Genomic DNA, 16772 nt, shown 5'->3' with positions numbered 1-16772 from the left:
CTGGAGGAAGCTGGAGTAAATGGTAATAAAAAGAATTACCGACATAACAACGAAACCTCATTTTTTCTCCCCCTCCCCACCCGATTAAATGCTCTGCTAATTTCGTGGTTTTTTTTGTTTTGGAAACGCAGCCTAATGTGGTTTTAGGATTGCTCTCCCGGAGTTTTTCCTGAATCCGATCATGTGGTCGTTCATCAGGGGCAGTATCAGTTTTGGGGTGGAAAGCGAGTCCTCAGATGCACAAGCTATATTGGGTTTGTTATTTGTCAGCTGATAAAATAAAATAAAATACATGGTAGTTCCCTGAGAGGTCTTTATTTAAAAACGATAATGAGTATAGTGTAGACTCAACCCTCTGGGAAGTTGCATCAGCAGCCATAGATTATCCAGTTACATATGGAGAGGGGGTGGTTTCAACCAAATTGTATGCATCTGACTTTCAATGTAAGAGTTATGTATTGTGGGATTTTTTTTTTTTGTTCTTTTCTTAGTTTCCTTCATGGATTTCTTTGTTATTTTACGTGTTATTTCTGTAACGATTTTCTTTATGTAAAAAAATTTGCTGTACAGCAGCTTTTTTTTCCCCCTCTCCTCTCTTCTGGTGATGTCCTTTTGCAGATTATGCGCAAAATCTACAAACTTGCAATTTTGTAGCAAATTGTGCAAATTTGTTCTGTCTTGAACCCTTGGCTCCAAAAGGAGCTCCTCTTTAAACTGCGGCAGTATGCAACCCTCCAACAGAGGGTACTGAGAGCTGGGGTTAGGGTTTGAAGCGAGCATAGCTGAACTCCGTATTATTAATCTGTTTTCCCCTCTTGAAAAATGCAGTACTCTTAAACGGACTACTGCATCACCTCCATTGCTACACTTTGATTGTGGGAAGCGCTGGGACTCACCGAAGCAAGAAGGTGGACAGAGCTCTTCATGGCTATTAAAAGGCATATCCTAAATGTGCTACTGTAAGGCCTGTGCAGATTGTCAGATAAAGAACGTTACTAACAGAACTGGATGTTATCAAGCAGCTTAACAAGCACTTTCTAGTGGTCTGTGTGTTCCCTTCGACTTTTTTCCCCCTCCTCTGGCATGAGTAAGTTTGCATGTGAAACACAGTGGTTAAAACTTCACAATCTCTAACATCAAAAGCAGCACAGCTGGTTCTGGTTGACCTCTTGTGACCAGCTGTTACAGTTGACAGGCCAGGCAGATACCCTGTCAGCAGGGTAGGTTTCTCGTTCCTGCAACTGTTCAGAGCATGTGGTTTCTTGGCAGATCCTGGGGCGCATGCATACAGCACTTCTTGTGGTGGCATTTCTACTGGGGCTCCCTTTCCTCCTGCTTCATTTAGGAGGAACTAAGAATGTTCTGGCTCTCACACAAGAATTTACTGAAATTAGCTTCCAACCACTGATCTACAGCTTCCAGTTCCACTTTGGTGATATGCGAGAGCTAGGGGAGGAGAAAGAAAAATGGAAGACTGAAGCAGCAGATTACCTGGCTAGGTCTTCTAGGAGTGACCTGTGTTTTTTTGTTGTCTCAAAATTTTGCTTCGTTTCTTTCTTAACTGTCAGTAACATAGAGAATGCTCATCTTGGAAAAAGTGCAGGGGTTCATTCTGTGAAACCAGGCCTTGTCTTGTTGGGTCATTTGAGGTATCCAATTATCTAAGCTGATTTTTTCCTTTGTTTGCCTCAATACCTTGGTTGTCCTATTTGTACAAGTCAAGTGAAAGAACCCAGGGTGGAGGGGTGGGGATTTAAGATGCCAGATTAGGAAGAGTACACATGCAAATATTAATAATCCTGTAAAAGGTTGGGAGTTCCATCCCCTTCCTTGAAATCATTCTGAAATCGAACTGTTAAAATAATAATTTAAAACACGGTCTGCACAACAAATGTGTGATTTTAATTATGCTACCTTGTGAAAAGCCTTCAGCTACTAGATACAACCAAATTATATCGGTGACTATACTTCTACTAATCTCACTTGACAAGTGTCAGGTTATTGCTATATGGAGCAGCTGACATATGCATGATGCATCAGTGACTGCAGATAGTGGAAAAGTCCCTTAATTTATTTGTGGATTTTTTTCTTTTTTTTAGGTATTGTTAGAAGCACAGAAAGAATTGGTGGACTACAAAGGACTTGGCATAAGTGTTCTTGGTAAGACTTTAAAAATTCTGTATTTTTCAGAATGTAGATGTTTAACCAAATTGTTTAATAAGAGTTTTTGATCTTGGTCTTTCAGCTCCTTTTCTAATACCTTATTCTGGTAACATGTATGTCCAGAGAATACTTTTTCATGCTGCTTTTCTACTAGTCATCAGGAGACTATAAAATGATATATAGCCAGATATTTAGTGATCCAAAACAAAGGACTAGAAACAAAAAAGATTACTATTCATATGCAAAACATTAGTACTTTTGGATCTTTGGGTGGGGAGGGTGTATGTATGGGCAATATATAAAAAACCCCACAACAATCTCTAAAATACTGTGTATGTATGCACATACTATACACGTGTATGCATATATATGTATTTAGTATATGAGATACTACATATGGTATCTATGTGGCAAAATGTTTCAGGTTTCATGTATACCGTCCTTTCCATTAGGAAGGCAATGCTGTCCTGTCATAAGGAGCAGGTGTCTTCTGTGCCATATGTGTAGCCCACTGGCTTTTCAGACCCAGTTGCACAAAAATCTTATGCAAGAAGATGGTCAGTGTTTTACTAGTCCTGTGAAACTGTTTGCTAAAAGTAGAATGTGTAGCAGTTTCTGCAGGATTTGGATTCATGTTTAAATTGTACACTCTTACAGATGTAAGAAAGAATATGGATTTAATAATACCAATTCCTTTTAAGTGTCCTTAATGGTTAATTGGGATTACTGCATTAAGAAACCATGTTTAAAAATAAAAGAACAAAACAAACCCCTGTACCTTACTCTATACTTGCTACAACATCAGTAGCAGAGAGCATTCTTATAGTGAGGAAAACCTACAACTTTCTAGGGAGTATTTTTTCACACAGATGTAGTTGTTCCTGGGGGTAGTAAGGGCATGTGGAAGTGAAATGTGAGTGGACTGGATTTGCCTGGATCCGGACAAGACTGGAGGTATAAGTCCTGTGTGGGTATTTAGGAAGGCTCAGCAAAAAAAAAAGGAGTTGCAACTGGGAATGGAAGCCTTCAGGCATTTGGGTCTGTAGTGTAAAAGGTTTAAAGCTTAACACAATTTTAAATTGCATTCATGTATTACCATTTTGTTTCATGTTATCTCATCTTTCCTTTCCACCAAAGAAATGAGCCATCGGACCTCAGATTTCACAAAAATTTTAAATACAGCTGAAAATCTCATGCGTGAATTGCTGTAAGTGAGTTACTTCCTGCTTATTTTTGTTTTATGCTTGTGCTAGTTGCAGCAATAATGACTAACATGGAGCCTTTCCTTGAAAGAACCTGTTTGTGGTTTTTTGTTTGGATACTGTGTCTGATAGAGTAATAATCTTGTAGATGACATTGGTCTTCTGTTTGATGCTGACTTACTTGAATGTTACAAAGGACATTTAGGTTAAGATCCTTTTTATGTGTCTGCTGTACACTGACTAGTTGACTTTCTTCCGAAATTTTAATTTAGTCACAGCCAGAATTGGCAGAAGGATTTTAATGCATAATTTGAACAAGTAATTTTTGTGACTGTATGAACAACTCCTTATGGCAGTTGCTCTGCAAGTACAATTTACTGTACAGTTGCACTTGCAAACTGAAGGGTCTCAAAGCTGAAATTTACTGTGAGCACTTTGGTGTGAGGTTCCTAGCCTGACAGAAAAGCCATGAAGCTACTAACAGACAAAATTGCAAGTGAGCATTCATCCTGCTGGAATATCTTTCAGGTTTGTGTGTACTATGGTAGTAGGACTGCTCAGGAGTGAATTTGCTTAATGCTTGGGTTAAAAAGATTTTTTCAGCAAATTTTTATCAGTAAAATGTATAGCATTACTCTTAATACTTAAGTTGTTGCTCAAGACCAGTGCTGAGGTAAGCTTATGGGATTTGGTCTAACCTCTTGGCAAAGAGTCTTGTAAAGCAACAGTGTTCTTCCTCAGTTGCTGTTAAATGCATAGTATCAAGTAGTATGCATTCTGTGTCTTCTGGGAATAATATAAACGGTTATTTCTTGCATGCAGCAATATACCGGAAAACTACAAAGTTATTTTCCTCCAAGGAGGTGGATCTGGTCAGTTCAGTGCAGTCCCACTTAATCTGATCGGTTTAAAGGAGGGAAGACATGCAGACTATGTGGTTACTGGAGCTTGGTCAGCAAAAGCAGCTAAAGAAGCAGAGAAATATGCCAAAGTGAATATTGTTCATCCAAAACTAGGAACCTATACAAGTAAGTTGATGATTACATCCATCCATGTGAATGCTTAGCTTTTTGAATCACTCTAAAAATTGGTTCAACTCGGCTATTGGATTGTTGAACGTAAATTAGAGTTGACTGCCCAGCCGTCAGAATATTGCTTGCCACATCTCTCAATGTTCATTGCTGGGAGATCCGTTAGATGGTTTAACAGAAAATATCTGTTAAGCTAGGCAGAGGAGATCCCAGAAAATAAGTGGCGAGAAGCAAATGTGTATTAGTAGGGAAATGGTCTGCGCTGTCTGCTTTTCTTTGTGATTTAACAGCGTTCTTAAGCTATTTGCAGGGCTATTGTGAGGTGTTTCAGGTACACTCAGTGAGATTGCTCTGAAATTTAGAAACATGTCTGGGATTTTAACCTTGTTGGCCTAGGAGATGGGGGACCTGCATTCTGTTTCCTTCTTTCAAGGGTTCCCAAGTACTTACCTTCCCTACCCATGTGTCATAACAGGCTCTGAAATACAAGAGGCATTTTCAACTTCTTTTGAAGCTTGTTACTGGACATGACATAATGTGAATGACCACAGTGTAGAAGGAAAAAAGTTAACTGTAGTTGAGGCATTGGGAATTTGAGAGTCTGTTTCAAGAACATTTTAAGTGTGCAATTTGGCACTGGAGATACATTAATTCTTGGAGCAGGGACACTTGAGTTCTGGTTTCTACTCCTCCTAGTCATGCTTTCTTTTGTGCCCTCTGGTCCAAATTATAGCATTTGAGCTGGGAAGAGTGGCACCAGGAAAGAGAAAGAATATCCCCATACAATTTACTATATGAACTGATGATTAGGGCACTGGAAGATAAGCTTATATCCATGGAGGCACAGCAAGGAATTGAACCTATAACTTCCTAGTTAAGGAATGTATTCACCATTTGGCAGCTGTAGGTGAGGGGAGAGGCAGTAAATAATGGTGGAGGTAATAGTGGCATTTCTTCCTCCCCTTTCCTCCATGTTTTGGAGAAAGAAGGAAGAGCAACAGTTTATTCTGTGCAAAACCTGTTCTGTGCTGTCAGGGCATGCCTGTATACTGCCTGTTGATAGAGGAAATCTTAGTTTTGTAAATCAGTTGCAAGGCTTAAATGGGAGGTAGGTAACCTTGTGTTCAGCTTGGACGAGACTGAAATGCTTCTGGGGATGTACAGAAACACAGCTTTAGAGAACTTTACCAGTGAGAATTTGGATGTTTCAGTAGTTCCAAAGGCATCAGGAAGGTTCTTGGACCCAGTGTCTGAATTCCTCTGAAATGCTGTTTTGCACCCCTAGGGCAGTAGTTTGTAGTCTAGGATTGCAAATCTGATGAAAATCCCTTGGGGAATAAGGGCTGAAAACCAGAAGAGTGTTTGCCAGCTTAATGATGGCTCACCACAGAATTTTGGGAATGCATTGGTGTATTTCCTTTGCAGATAACTTATTACATCCTGGTAACAAGCTAATTAATACTTTACACTGCAGAATCGTTCTGGCTTTGCACTGAAGTCCCGTGTTCAAGTAAAATTGCATGCCAGGGAAATTACTTGTCTCCAGTGACCTTTGGTTTTCTTTTTTGTCTGTCTCAGACATTCCCGACCCAAGCACTTGGAATCTTAATCCAGATGCATCTTATGTTTATTACTGTGCTAATGAGACTGTTCATGGTGTGGAGTTTGACTTTGTACCTGATGTCAAAGGAGCAGTCTTGGTTTGTGATATGTCATCAAACTTCCTGTCCAGACCTGTGGACGTTTCCAAGGTACAGTATTGAACACAGTGGCCGGACAAAGCATTTTCAAACTTGAATCGTATAATTAGGCACTCTGAAATTTCCGGATGGCCAGAGACACTAAGTAGTGAAATTAAGGAAATCATGATTTGTTAATTTGGTATTTGATGGTGAATACAAATGTTGGAATTTAAAGTTTGAGCTGTAAATGTCTATATTTTGTTCTCTTTTACTAAAAGCATATTGAAATAGGTAGAAATTGTGCATGTTAATAGCTGTCCAAGATAATTTGTCTTCACTGATGCTGTAGCTGAAAGGTGTCTTCTGAATCATATTTAATCTGTAGATAGCATATATGGCTATAGCAGGGTACTGTGAATCAGGATTTTTGATCCTGCCTCTTACATGGAAATTCTGTAAACCCTTTTAAGCTGCTAAAGTTTCCTGTGGCTCAGTTACTGTATCTGTTTCATAGAGAATAGAGGCATAACATAGTACTTGCTTATGGCTGTAAAGTGTGTTACCTGTGGGAAGTGTTACTGACTAGTGAAGTAGCATGTTTGACCTTTCTTACCTGTGTATAGAAAAAGGGGCAATTGTTAATGCATTCATCTGGGCCTTTCCTGACCCGCCTCTTTGAACAGGTGGATTATGTGATGCCTGTTCTGAAATACCAGATCAGTTGAAAATACTGTGGTCTATGTTTGAATTTATGCCAAGCAAATTTACTAAAAATAATGTGAAATGGGGATAGACTGCCTTGAGAATTATTTGTGGCTACTAAATAAATATTTAGCAAATCATTGGGAATTCTGTGATTATCTTCCTCAGTTGAATGAAGGTACATGGTTCTGATAATGGACATAGATGGGATAACAACTGTAGCTGTAAATGCACTTTGAAATCAGAACTTCATCTAACTCTTCTTTGACCTACAACTTGCTCATTTTCAACACGTTCTCCAAGCTGTTCAACTGAGTTCTATGCCTGTTGTATAACGATACTGCTGTGTTACTCGGTTATAAGATCTACTAGTCAATGCATGTAGCAAGTCCTTCTCTTTTTTTCTGTTGAAGTTTGGTGTTATTTTTGCTGGTGCTCAGAAGAATGTTGGCTGTGCTGGAGTTACTGTTGTAATAGTACGTGAGGACTTGCTGGGATTTGCACTGAAAGAATGCCCTGTAGTACTGGATTACAAAACACAAGCAACAAATGGCTCTTTGTATAACACTCCACCGTGCTACAGGTAACTTACCCTGCTATTTGGTATCTCTTATTCAGAAAGCTACTTCACTGCCATCTGCTGCTCTTATCAAAGAGTTTCAGGAGTTGAGTATTTTGCCTTCAAGTCACTGTTATGTTGGAGTGTTTCACATGATTCCTGTGTAAACATGGGAAGTGTCTGTAGTAGGCTCTGATGTTGCCTAGTGGGACTCGGCCATAAAGGACATAATATTTTTAGAAGTAAATGCTATGTCATAATTCCATTGTAGAAGTTTCAGGATCCAATTCTGACTTAGATGAACACAACTCTAATCAAATCAGTGGTGATGCTTCTATCATTGCAAGTAGGTAATTTGGCACTTAGTCTTGCTTCTTCAACACTTGGTACCAATTTGATTTAATTTCCTCTGCAGTTGTTCTCAGCATTTGAACCTCCAGATCCCTATCCCTGTAAAAGATCTTTTTAAAAAAGGCATTTTAGTCAGTGCTTTGCTTTATTCTGTAGTACAACTTTTCATATTTCTTTAAGTACTGTCTCAGTTAGACTTGGCATCCAAAAATAAAATCAGTCTAGCTTCATAATCTTCATTGCTAGCAATCAAGACCATGAAATTGGCATGTACCTGATGATTTCATGCTTGCAAGAAGTAAAACAGACTACAGTTTGCTCTTTTAAAATTACTATCTCCTAGTTTCTGATAGCTAGCAAGATGATGCTTTGCTACTGGAATGTTTAGGTTTTGAGTCAGTATCTACCCATTTTTAATCTGGAGCATTTTTATAGCAATATCCACTAAAATGATAATTATAAAGAAAATCTTCAAACCAGGTACCCTTTTTCCCCAGAAGGTTCTTAATTACTTTGAAAATAGTGATTTCTACTTTTAAAGATAAGGTTTTCTTTTGATCCAGGTAATTTGATAATGCGATCTTATATTGTTGATGTTTAATCTCTGGTTTTAGAGGGTTTTTTTGTATGTGCCAGAACTGGCAAACTTAAGTTGCATAATGATGTCCAATAGATGTCAAATGCACTGTATAGGCATAAAGCATGGTGATTCCTGTGTATAAAGCCTACCTTAATGCCATTGCTTGCTTAAATTCAGTAGAAGTTTAAGTGAGACAAACTGTATCTCTGAATCTGCTGATGCTCACTATGAGGTGTACTGTCGCGATGACAGAGGCAGTTATCTCAATTTATCAAAAGAACAATAAAACGTGTGAGCATATGTTTATTCCAGACTTCACAATGCACAACTAGTTTCCCAAGGCTATGCATACTGTAGAGTATGTAGTGCCGTAATGGTGTATTCTTGCTGTCAGCCCGCTTGTGCTATTGGCTGTGTATACCCAATATCCTTAGGGCTGGTGTCTAAGACAAGAATTAACCTTACAATGTTTCCAGATTCTTGTCTTCTTGCTGAATGTAGCTTTGTAACATGAGCAGTACGTGTGTCTTCTCCCAGTGATGGATAAAGCCTCTATTTCATGATCATTTTCCTTGCTGCCAAGTCACACATACAGTTTTGGACACTATGTACTTGCACATGCCAGATTTTAAAGCCAGCGATTCAGGTTTTCCAAGTACAAAGCTATTTCCATTTGAAAAACCAAAGTTCTATTTAATCTCAGCATTGAAAAGTGTTGCTCCTCTGGTTTGAGAAGCTGCATAATTTAACTTGCTTTGTTTTAGCCACTGTGAAAAACTTCTGAAAAGAAAGTGCTGCTTTACCTGTAACTCAGTATGTCAGTAACATTAACAGGGTAATGGGAGATTAAGGGAGCAGAAATGAAGTTGAACTAATAGTCCTTCTCCTTTCTGATCACTGTCTTTGCCAGATTTCACTTCATGCTACAGACCCGCTTTAGAGTACACTCCAGAATCCATAATGTAACACAGACTGAAGTGTTGGCAGGGTGCACATCTGTTTGGCTTGGCTGTAAATGCCTGTTCCATTTTTTGTAAGGAACTGGCAAAGCGTCTTAGTTCTTTTTCTCTACTCTTTCGCTTGCACTCTCTAATGGTTTGCTGGCAAACAGGCAGGAAATATTAACTGAATTTGCAAAAGCTACTCCAGCAGGATGTGAAATTAAATTAAGGTAATGCTAATGGCTTTAACCTCTTGGCACTACAGAGCTTGACTTTTTGACCCTAATCTGCTTTGCTAAAATTAACAATGAATTTGCTATAAAAATCTCATTTCCGAAGCTCCAAGGGTTTATTTTGCATTTAAAATTGCTCCAGAAACATCATTTTGACTGACATGAAAGAAAGGTAGAAGATTTCAGCTGGCTGGGTCTTGTGGATGACTCTAAGGCTGAATTCTTTAAACCTTACTTGTCCAAGAAGCTTCCCTCAAGGAAGTGAGGGCAGGAAGTGAATGTGGCCCTGTATATTTGGCAAGGGCCTAGGCTATACTTCACTTACATCCTTTACACTGGGGTAGTTGACAGCATGCTGTCATAAGTGTGGTGATATTCTGCTCTCAAAGCTATGAGGTGCTGTGTATAAAAGCCGGTAACCCTGGTTGTTCTGCCTTCTTTCTGCAGCATTCAAAGATTTGACCCTGGCATCCCCTGAAAAATTAAAAAGTAACAAAGTTTAATACAGTCCGCTGCTAGATTTGTGTTAGGGAACCTTGCAGGGTAATGTTCTCTGAGCACTCCCTTGGAATCTGTAATGAAGGGATTAATAAAAGCAAACTTGTTGGAAATATGCCATAAAAACTTGTGAACACTTTATTATGTAAAGTGTTGTAGTCGTGGGAAATGCCTGAACTTGAACAAGCTGAGTTTGTAGCAAAAGCACAAAGGCAAAAGGCCTGGGGGATTTTTTTATGTTGCACTTGGTAACTAGCATTGAAATACTTGGTCCCAAGCCATATGATGCCAGTAGACTTCCAGATCTCTACTTAGAACTTGAATGATAATGAATAATAAACCATAATATATCATTATTTGTTTCGCCAAATGTCACTGTTCATGTGGGGAAAAAGGTCTTTTCAGACAGAAATGGAATTATATTTTTTATTTAACATTTGTAATAATGGGATTAGATTTCTAGCATTATTAACGTACATAAACATTTGGGATTCACCCCTTCACCCCGCCTCTTTGTTAGAGCACCTGCTTAGGGGGGATGCCACTAACTTTTGTGCTAACTGCCTCTTTCTAGCACTTGTCAGGCAGTTGTGTGGTCAATGAACTGTCAGTCCATGCAGCATGCCTGGGGATGCCCTTGGGAGCACTGCAGAGCTGCAGGACTTGTCCTTCTGGGGTACAAAGGATTAAGTTTGGTCCAACAGGTTTGTGTAGCATTTGAATTTCAGGATACTTCATCTGTGTCCAGAAAATACTGTGTGCTTAGAATTGTTGTAACTTGCAAAATAGTGAAGATTCTGAGTAGTTAATCTCAAGCACCCTAAAATCAAACATAACATTTTGAACTATTAAACAGGACTGTTATCTTTTTCTGTTTTAAATAATCTGACTGAAAAATGTTCTTTTTTCTTGCAGTATTTATATCATGGGATTGGTACTGGAATGGATAAAGAACAATGGCGGAGCTGCAGCTATGGATAAGCTTAGTTTAATCAAGTCACGAATGATTTATGATATTATAGACAAATCTAATGGATTCTATGTGTAAGTTGCTATGCTTTTCTCTTTGGTTGCAATATTTGTTGCAGAGACAAACATATTCATACCTTTTAAGAGTCTGACTGAGGTATATTTTTAAAACTACCTTTTCAGTATATAGAGATTTTAAGGAATCCTAGAACCCTACAGGAATTATTTGTGCAAACCATTCACTTAACTTCCTACTGGAATGACACTCGTCCTTGGATAGTTATTTCAAGTTATCCTGCACAAATCAGTTATGAAGCATATTAATACCATATGTTCTAAATGTAATAAAAGGCAGGAGCCTAGGAAAAGTGTATACCAAAAACAGATATGCAGATTCTGTTGTATGCTTACTGAATCTCTTGGGGAAATAACATGCCAAAACAGAAAGTGGCTTACAAGAAGTTGTGGAGACCACTTTTGCATCATATTCTTCCTACCATCTCCTTCAGTAGTCAGACTCTACTTTTTTTTCTGTCAAGCAGAGTGTTTTTATTAGCTAATTGTATGAAGTTCCAAAACACTTTCTGAAATAGAAAATGGACAGATCAGACCTAGATGTAATAAAAATTTTCTTCATGTACAGTTTCTTTTCTTCAGTTATTTCTGACGGTTTTCCAAAGCAGATTTAACCCTTTAATTTTTTTCCACATATTGTTGCAAGGTATTTTTGAGTTCATAGGACCCAAAATATGTATAGTTAAAAGCTGATATTGTGATTTGGAATAGTTCTAATGTTCGCCAAGCTCAAAAACTAGTAATTGACTATGAAACTGCAGATTACTTTCCCCTTCAGTATAAAATCAACCATTTTGGGACCTAATTAACTTTCAAGTCAAAGTTAGGATAGGTCAAATTAAATTTGGATTTGAAGTTAAAGCTGGCTGCAATGTTAATTGGCAGGAATATAGTTTCATCATAATATTTAATACATTTTGCTTATCCATTTAGTTAATGAGAACAGCTTTGCCTTTAGCACTGTCATGATCAGGCTTGTGATCTTACTCTACTGAAATCCTGAGGGTTTTTTTATAAACCTTGGTAAGCAAATGAAGCCTTGAAAAAGCATTTTATGACAAATGGAAATCTGTTTCTGGCAAGCTGGTCTGCAAGGCTGTGAGTGGGAAATGCAATGCAGATGGGATGGTAAATAGTCAACTGGGAAGGCAAAGCAAGCTTCACTGAGCTGTATGCATCTTACTAAGCAATATAGTTAAGACTGTGGATTTTTTTATTGTATCCATGACTAAAAGGAAGATTTATCTGAAGCTGCCTTCCCAGCTTAAATATGCCATCTAATCTGTGGCATGCTTCACTGGGTAAGCAGTGTGACAAGCCATTTAGCAAATGGGCACTTTCTTCCACAAAGTGCTGTGTGCCATTCACAGTTCGCTTTCCAAAGTCTGAGCACCGAGTTACATTGGATTGCCTAATAGCAACCGGATTGTCTAAAAACTATAGTTATAGCTACAGTTATTCAAATATGGGAATGCTTACAAGCGTAGGCCTCTTTGAAGAGTGTTTTCCTGGTTGCATCTGAAGCAAGAAATTTGCATAGACAGATACAATTGATCTTTTTACCTTTCATAATGGAGACATCTGTACAAAGAAGCAAGGGAGGAACTAAAAGAGAATGATACCCGTTTTTTGTCAGATAGAATAATAATAGATATGAAATTTATATGCAGTTTATGAGAACTTACTCCTCATGAATCCCTGCAAGAATCTACATCACAGCCTGAGGAAAGAATAAATCTGGAGGCTTTATATCTCCTTTGTAACTAGAAGCACTAAAGAAAAATATTTAAGTCTTCCCCCCCAACTATTCTTACCTTTACAAAATAACCTCATACGTATTGTGGCCATGCAATGCAAGATTTATTCTAGAGATATCTCTGATCTACCTGAGATGTTCATGATTCTGAACAATATGAACGTAGAAGGTGGACTGAAACCACTAACAGAAGTCTCTAACGTCCATGGAAATTTCCTTATGCTACGTTCTTATGCTTCCTTTAGCTCTGTTTAGCTGAGTCAAGCTCAATTCTGGTAGCACTTGTCACTAGCTGAGTAAAAATGTGTCAGTCTTTAAAGATGGAGAAGAAACTTCTTGAGACTTAGTCAAAGTTCACTGTGAACCTCACTTACCCGGGGAATGTTACTGAGACTGAGGGTGGGGTGGTGGTTTTTATTACTTTTTTAAATTGGCTCTGTTTACAAGCCTCATGTGCATTTCTCTGGGGCAGTTTTGAGTGTGTCAGGGAGGGTTAATAAGCCTTCCGCTTACTGTTTCTGGTTAAAAAAGGGAGGTTCCTTTCTTTCACAGAAAGTAATGATCTTTTCAGTTATGGAGGAATGGCTTTGGTGGGAGGTACAATTATTCACTTTCTGAAACTGCATATAGCTGAAAATGTGAATTTAGTACAAAATGGGTTTATCATTATGTTCTGCAACTTTTCTAGATGTCCGGTGGAGAAAAAGAACCGAAGCAGAATGAATGTTCCTTTCCGTATTGGTAGTATCAAGGGTGATGAAGCGCTGGAAAAGAAATTTCTTGAGAAAGCTGTGGAACTTAACATGATATCTCTGAAAGGGCATCGGTAAGTATTAGTCAGATGAATCCCTTTCCTGTGCAGAATAAATTGCAGGTGTTGTACATTGACTTACCAGCCTTTCTCACTCACAAGATGTTCCTTCTATTTGGTTTGGCACCATGTGGGAATAGTGGTCTAGAGACAGTAATCAAAGACTGCTGGCTCAACTACTGCTTAGGTGTGGTGGGGCTTGGAGAGCTTTCTCCTTAATTCTGCTTTCTTCTCCAATTTGATAAATGTGGCTCTGGGTGATTGCCAAAAGAGGTGACTCTTGAGGTCAGATTCCGTCATCGTATAGAGCCTTCCCATTACATGGCTTGTCTACCTAGTTGCAAGAGTTCCTTCCCATGTTCAGTGTTGTTTGGGATTTAAAAAGATAGCTTTTTGATGTCACAGGGCTACAGCATTGGAGCTGTAAGTAACTAATAAATACTGAGTTTCTCTAGATTGCAAGCTTGCCTTGAAAAATTAAATGTTGCTTCTGATTCACACAATGTGAATTTTATCCCTTTGAAGTAGGGGTAGGTTTAAATGTCTGTGAATGTTGTTAATGTCTTTTAGAATTTACAAAACTTTTATATTTTTTTCTCCCCTCCTCTTTTCAATTCAGATCTGTGGGAGGAATCCGTGCCTCTTTATATAATGCGGTGACTGTAGAAGATGTTCAGAAGCTTGCAACATTCATGAGAAGCTTCATGCAGATGCATCGGTCATAATGCCCAGGGGCTAGAGCCATGCTGCACATCTATGAAATAAAAGCTAAAGGGTTTGAAAGTTACTGTGGTGCTGCACAGCTGTAGCACACAAGTTCTATTTTCTTTTAGTTCCTGTAGCTATTTTAGTTAACTGCATGGGGATTGAGGCCCAATCTTGCAATGACTTGTCAGCCTTGGCTTTACTGAACGTGAGAATTTCCAGACTGATCAAGATTGGTTCCAAAATTTGCAAAACAGTATTTTTAATGTGTAGTTAAAATACAAGTAGCATTGTAAGATGCTATGGATCTGAGTCTTGCTTGTAGTTAGAAACGACTTCTTCAGCAATGCCTTGTTTTCAGTAAGTGTCAGGAGGCAAAATTTGTCATAAGCTTTCTGTAATGCTTTACAAATATTCTGTGACTGCACAGTAAAGCTGGAACTAATGTTAAGTGTTCTCTGAGGATATCTAGTTGGTTTGTCAGATATATTCCAACAGTATACCTCCAGCAGTATTTAGGAGTTAATATCTGTATTCCAAACTTGAGGACCTTGCCTTCAGACTTCTGCTCCCATGCTTGAAGTACTATCATAATAGTTCCATGTAGCAATACGCACTGTTAAAGTTGTTGTAGGACTGGGCCTTTTTTTGATATTATCATTTATTGGTTTAAAGCTAAGGTGCATGAGTCTGTAATTAAATCAATTTATAAGATGTTGTTTACTTCTCTATGCATTTTGTATATTAAACTTCTCTAGGTTATTAATTTTATATTCTTATTTTGGAGTGTGCATATTTGCTCCTGCCAAAAACTTGGTTTAATTTGTTAACCTTTTGCCAAACTAGATTGCTGTATTCCACTCAATCTGTGAATTTCTCTGCGCTGACTTCCTAGCACAAAGTGCAGCAGACTTTCTTGGCTGGTGCTTCTTAAATGTCTTCCCTCTCTAATTGCTCCAGTACTTTCTCTGCCTTTTCATCTCTGCTGTTCTGTAGCCTTTGTGTGTGAGTCTTTGCCCAGCTGCAGTAAATACAAGTCTTGACCCTCTGCCTTTTCCTGACACTACATCATACTTTTGGTCCACCTTTCTTACTTGATCCTTCTTATTCCAGATTTTGATACCCTGGGCTAAAGAAGGAACTGTAGTTATGCACAGATTTTTCTGAAGATCTTCCATTACAGTATCCTTGATGTTTATTTTTCGTTCTCAGCTTGTGAACTTACTGCCAATGACCATGTAGTGACACTAGCCTGCTATTGGAACTTATGTAGAAGTGATCTGCTAGTATTGTAGTGTTTAGCATTACTGCAGCTGGTTTCAGACTGTAACCTCTTTGGTACAGGACTGGGATTTTTTTATGTTGATGTAATGTGAGTACAGTGGTAACAATTTAATAATGGTAACGATGGACTGTCCCTTTCTTGGTGGAACCTCACATGAAGTCAGTGGATTTGTGCTAGGGTTGAGTTACATTCCTATCTGAAAAGTCATCATTTTATGACTACTGTTTTGAGATTTTTTTTGTCAACTTAGTGTAATTCTAATTAAACAAATAGATGAAGAAAATAAAACTTAATCACAGCATGCCGTGTGTCTGAAGCTTTTGTTTTTCTAATTTTCAGAAGGATGAGAGGTTGTGTATAATGTGTATTAGAATTTTATATTCTAGTATTATCCTTTTTCCTAAAAAGCAAACTTCCCTCACTTATATTTCATGCTTTCTGGAAATAGTCTTTCCTACAACTAGTATGGAAACCAGAGTATTACTATGAGACGGATTTGAGGACCCTTTTTGCCCTGCCAATCATGAACATCTACTTCAAGTTCTGTATTAAGCTTTTTAACCTTCTAAAATTCTTCCTTCAAATTTTGTGTACTTGTTTTCAACAGTAGGTTTGGCTTATCCCTCTTTCCAAAAGCTAGTAAGCCTTTGTATTTTAGAATAGCCTTGCTATTATAAGGCACATTTTTATATGTGATTTAGAAAAAAATGCTTGCAATGCTGTATGCAGCTGATTCATGAACCCACCAGGGAACCTGTCCTGGTTTTGGCTGGGATAGTTAGTTTTCTTCCTGATAGCTGGCACAGAGCTGTGTTTTGATGAAACTAATGTTGATAACATACTGATGTTTTTAGTTGTTGCTAAGCTGTCAAGGACTGTTCAGCTTCTCATGCTGTGGGAAGGTGGGGGTTGCATGGGAAGCTGGGAGGGGACACAGCCAGGACAACTGGCCCAGACTGGCCAAAGGGATATTCCATACCATATGATGTCATGCTCAGTATATATACTGAGTCGTTGGCAGGGGAGGGTGCTGCTCAGAAAGGGGCTGGGCATTGGTCAGCGGATGGTGAGCAATTGTGCTGTGCATCACTTACTTTGCATATTTTTTTATCATTATTATTACTCTTTTTTTTATTGGGGCCGGTGGTGGTGTGAGCACATGGCTCTGTGGTTGTTTTAGCTACCTGCTGGGTTAAACCATGACAGACCCTCTTTGTTGCTTCTGAACT

The 16772-nt window shown here is 38.5% G+C and overlaps 1 protein-coding gene across 1 annotated transcript; it reads left to right on the top strand.

Moving 5' to 3' along the window:
* Nucleotides 1-949: 949 nt before the first annotated feature.
* Nucleotides 950-14676, top strand: PSAT1 (phosphoserine aminotransferase 1). Its single transcript, XM_010283165.1, has 9 exons — nt 950-964; nt 2100-2160; nt 3301-3370; nt 4188-4393; nt 5975-6147; nt 7194-7363; nt 10858-10986; nt 13431-13568; nt 14173-14676. Exons 1-9 carry the CDS (start codon nt 950-952, stop codon nt 14276-14278), a joined length of 1068 nt encoding a protein of 355 aa, XP_010281467.1. The 3' UTR covers nt 14279-14676.
* Nucleotides 14677-16772: the final 2096 nt, after the last annotated feature.

The sequence above is a fragment of the Phaethon lepturus genome, unplaced genomic scaffold (genome assembly GCF_000687285.1).
Source record: "Phaethon lepturus isolate BGI_N335 unplaced genomic scaffold, ASM68728v1 scaffold3163, whole genome shotgun sequence".
Taxonomy (NCBI): Eukaryota; Metazoa; Chordata; class Aves; order Phaethontiformes; family Phaethontidae; genus Phaethon; species Phaethon lepturus.
This window is presented reverse-complemented; position numbering and strand designations above follow the sequence as displayed.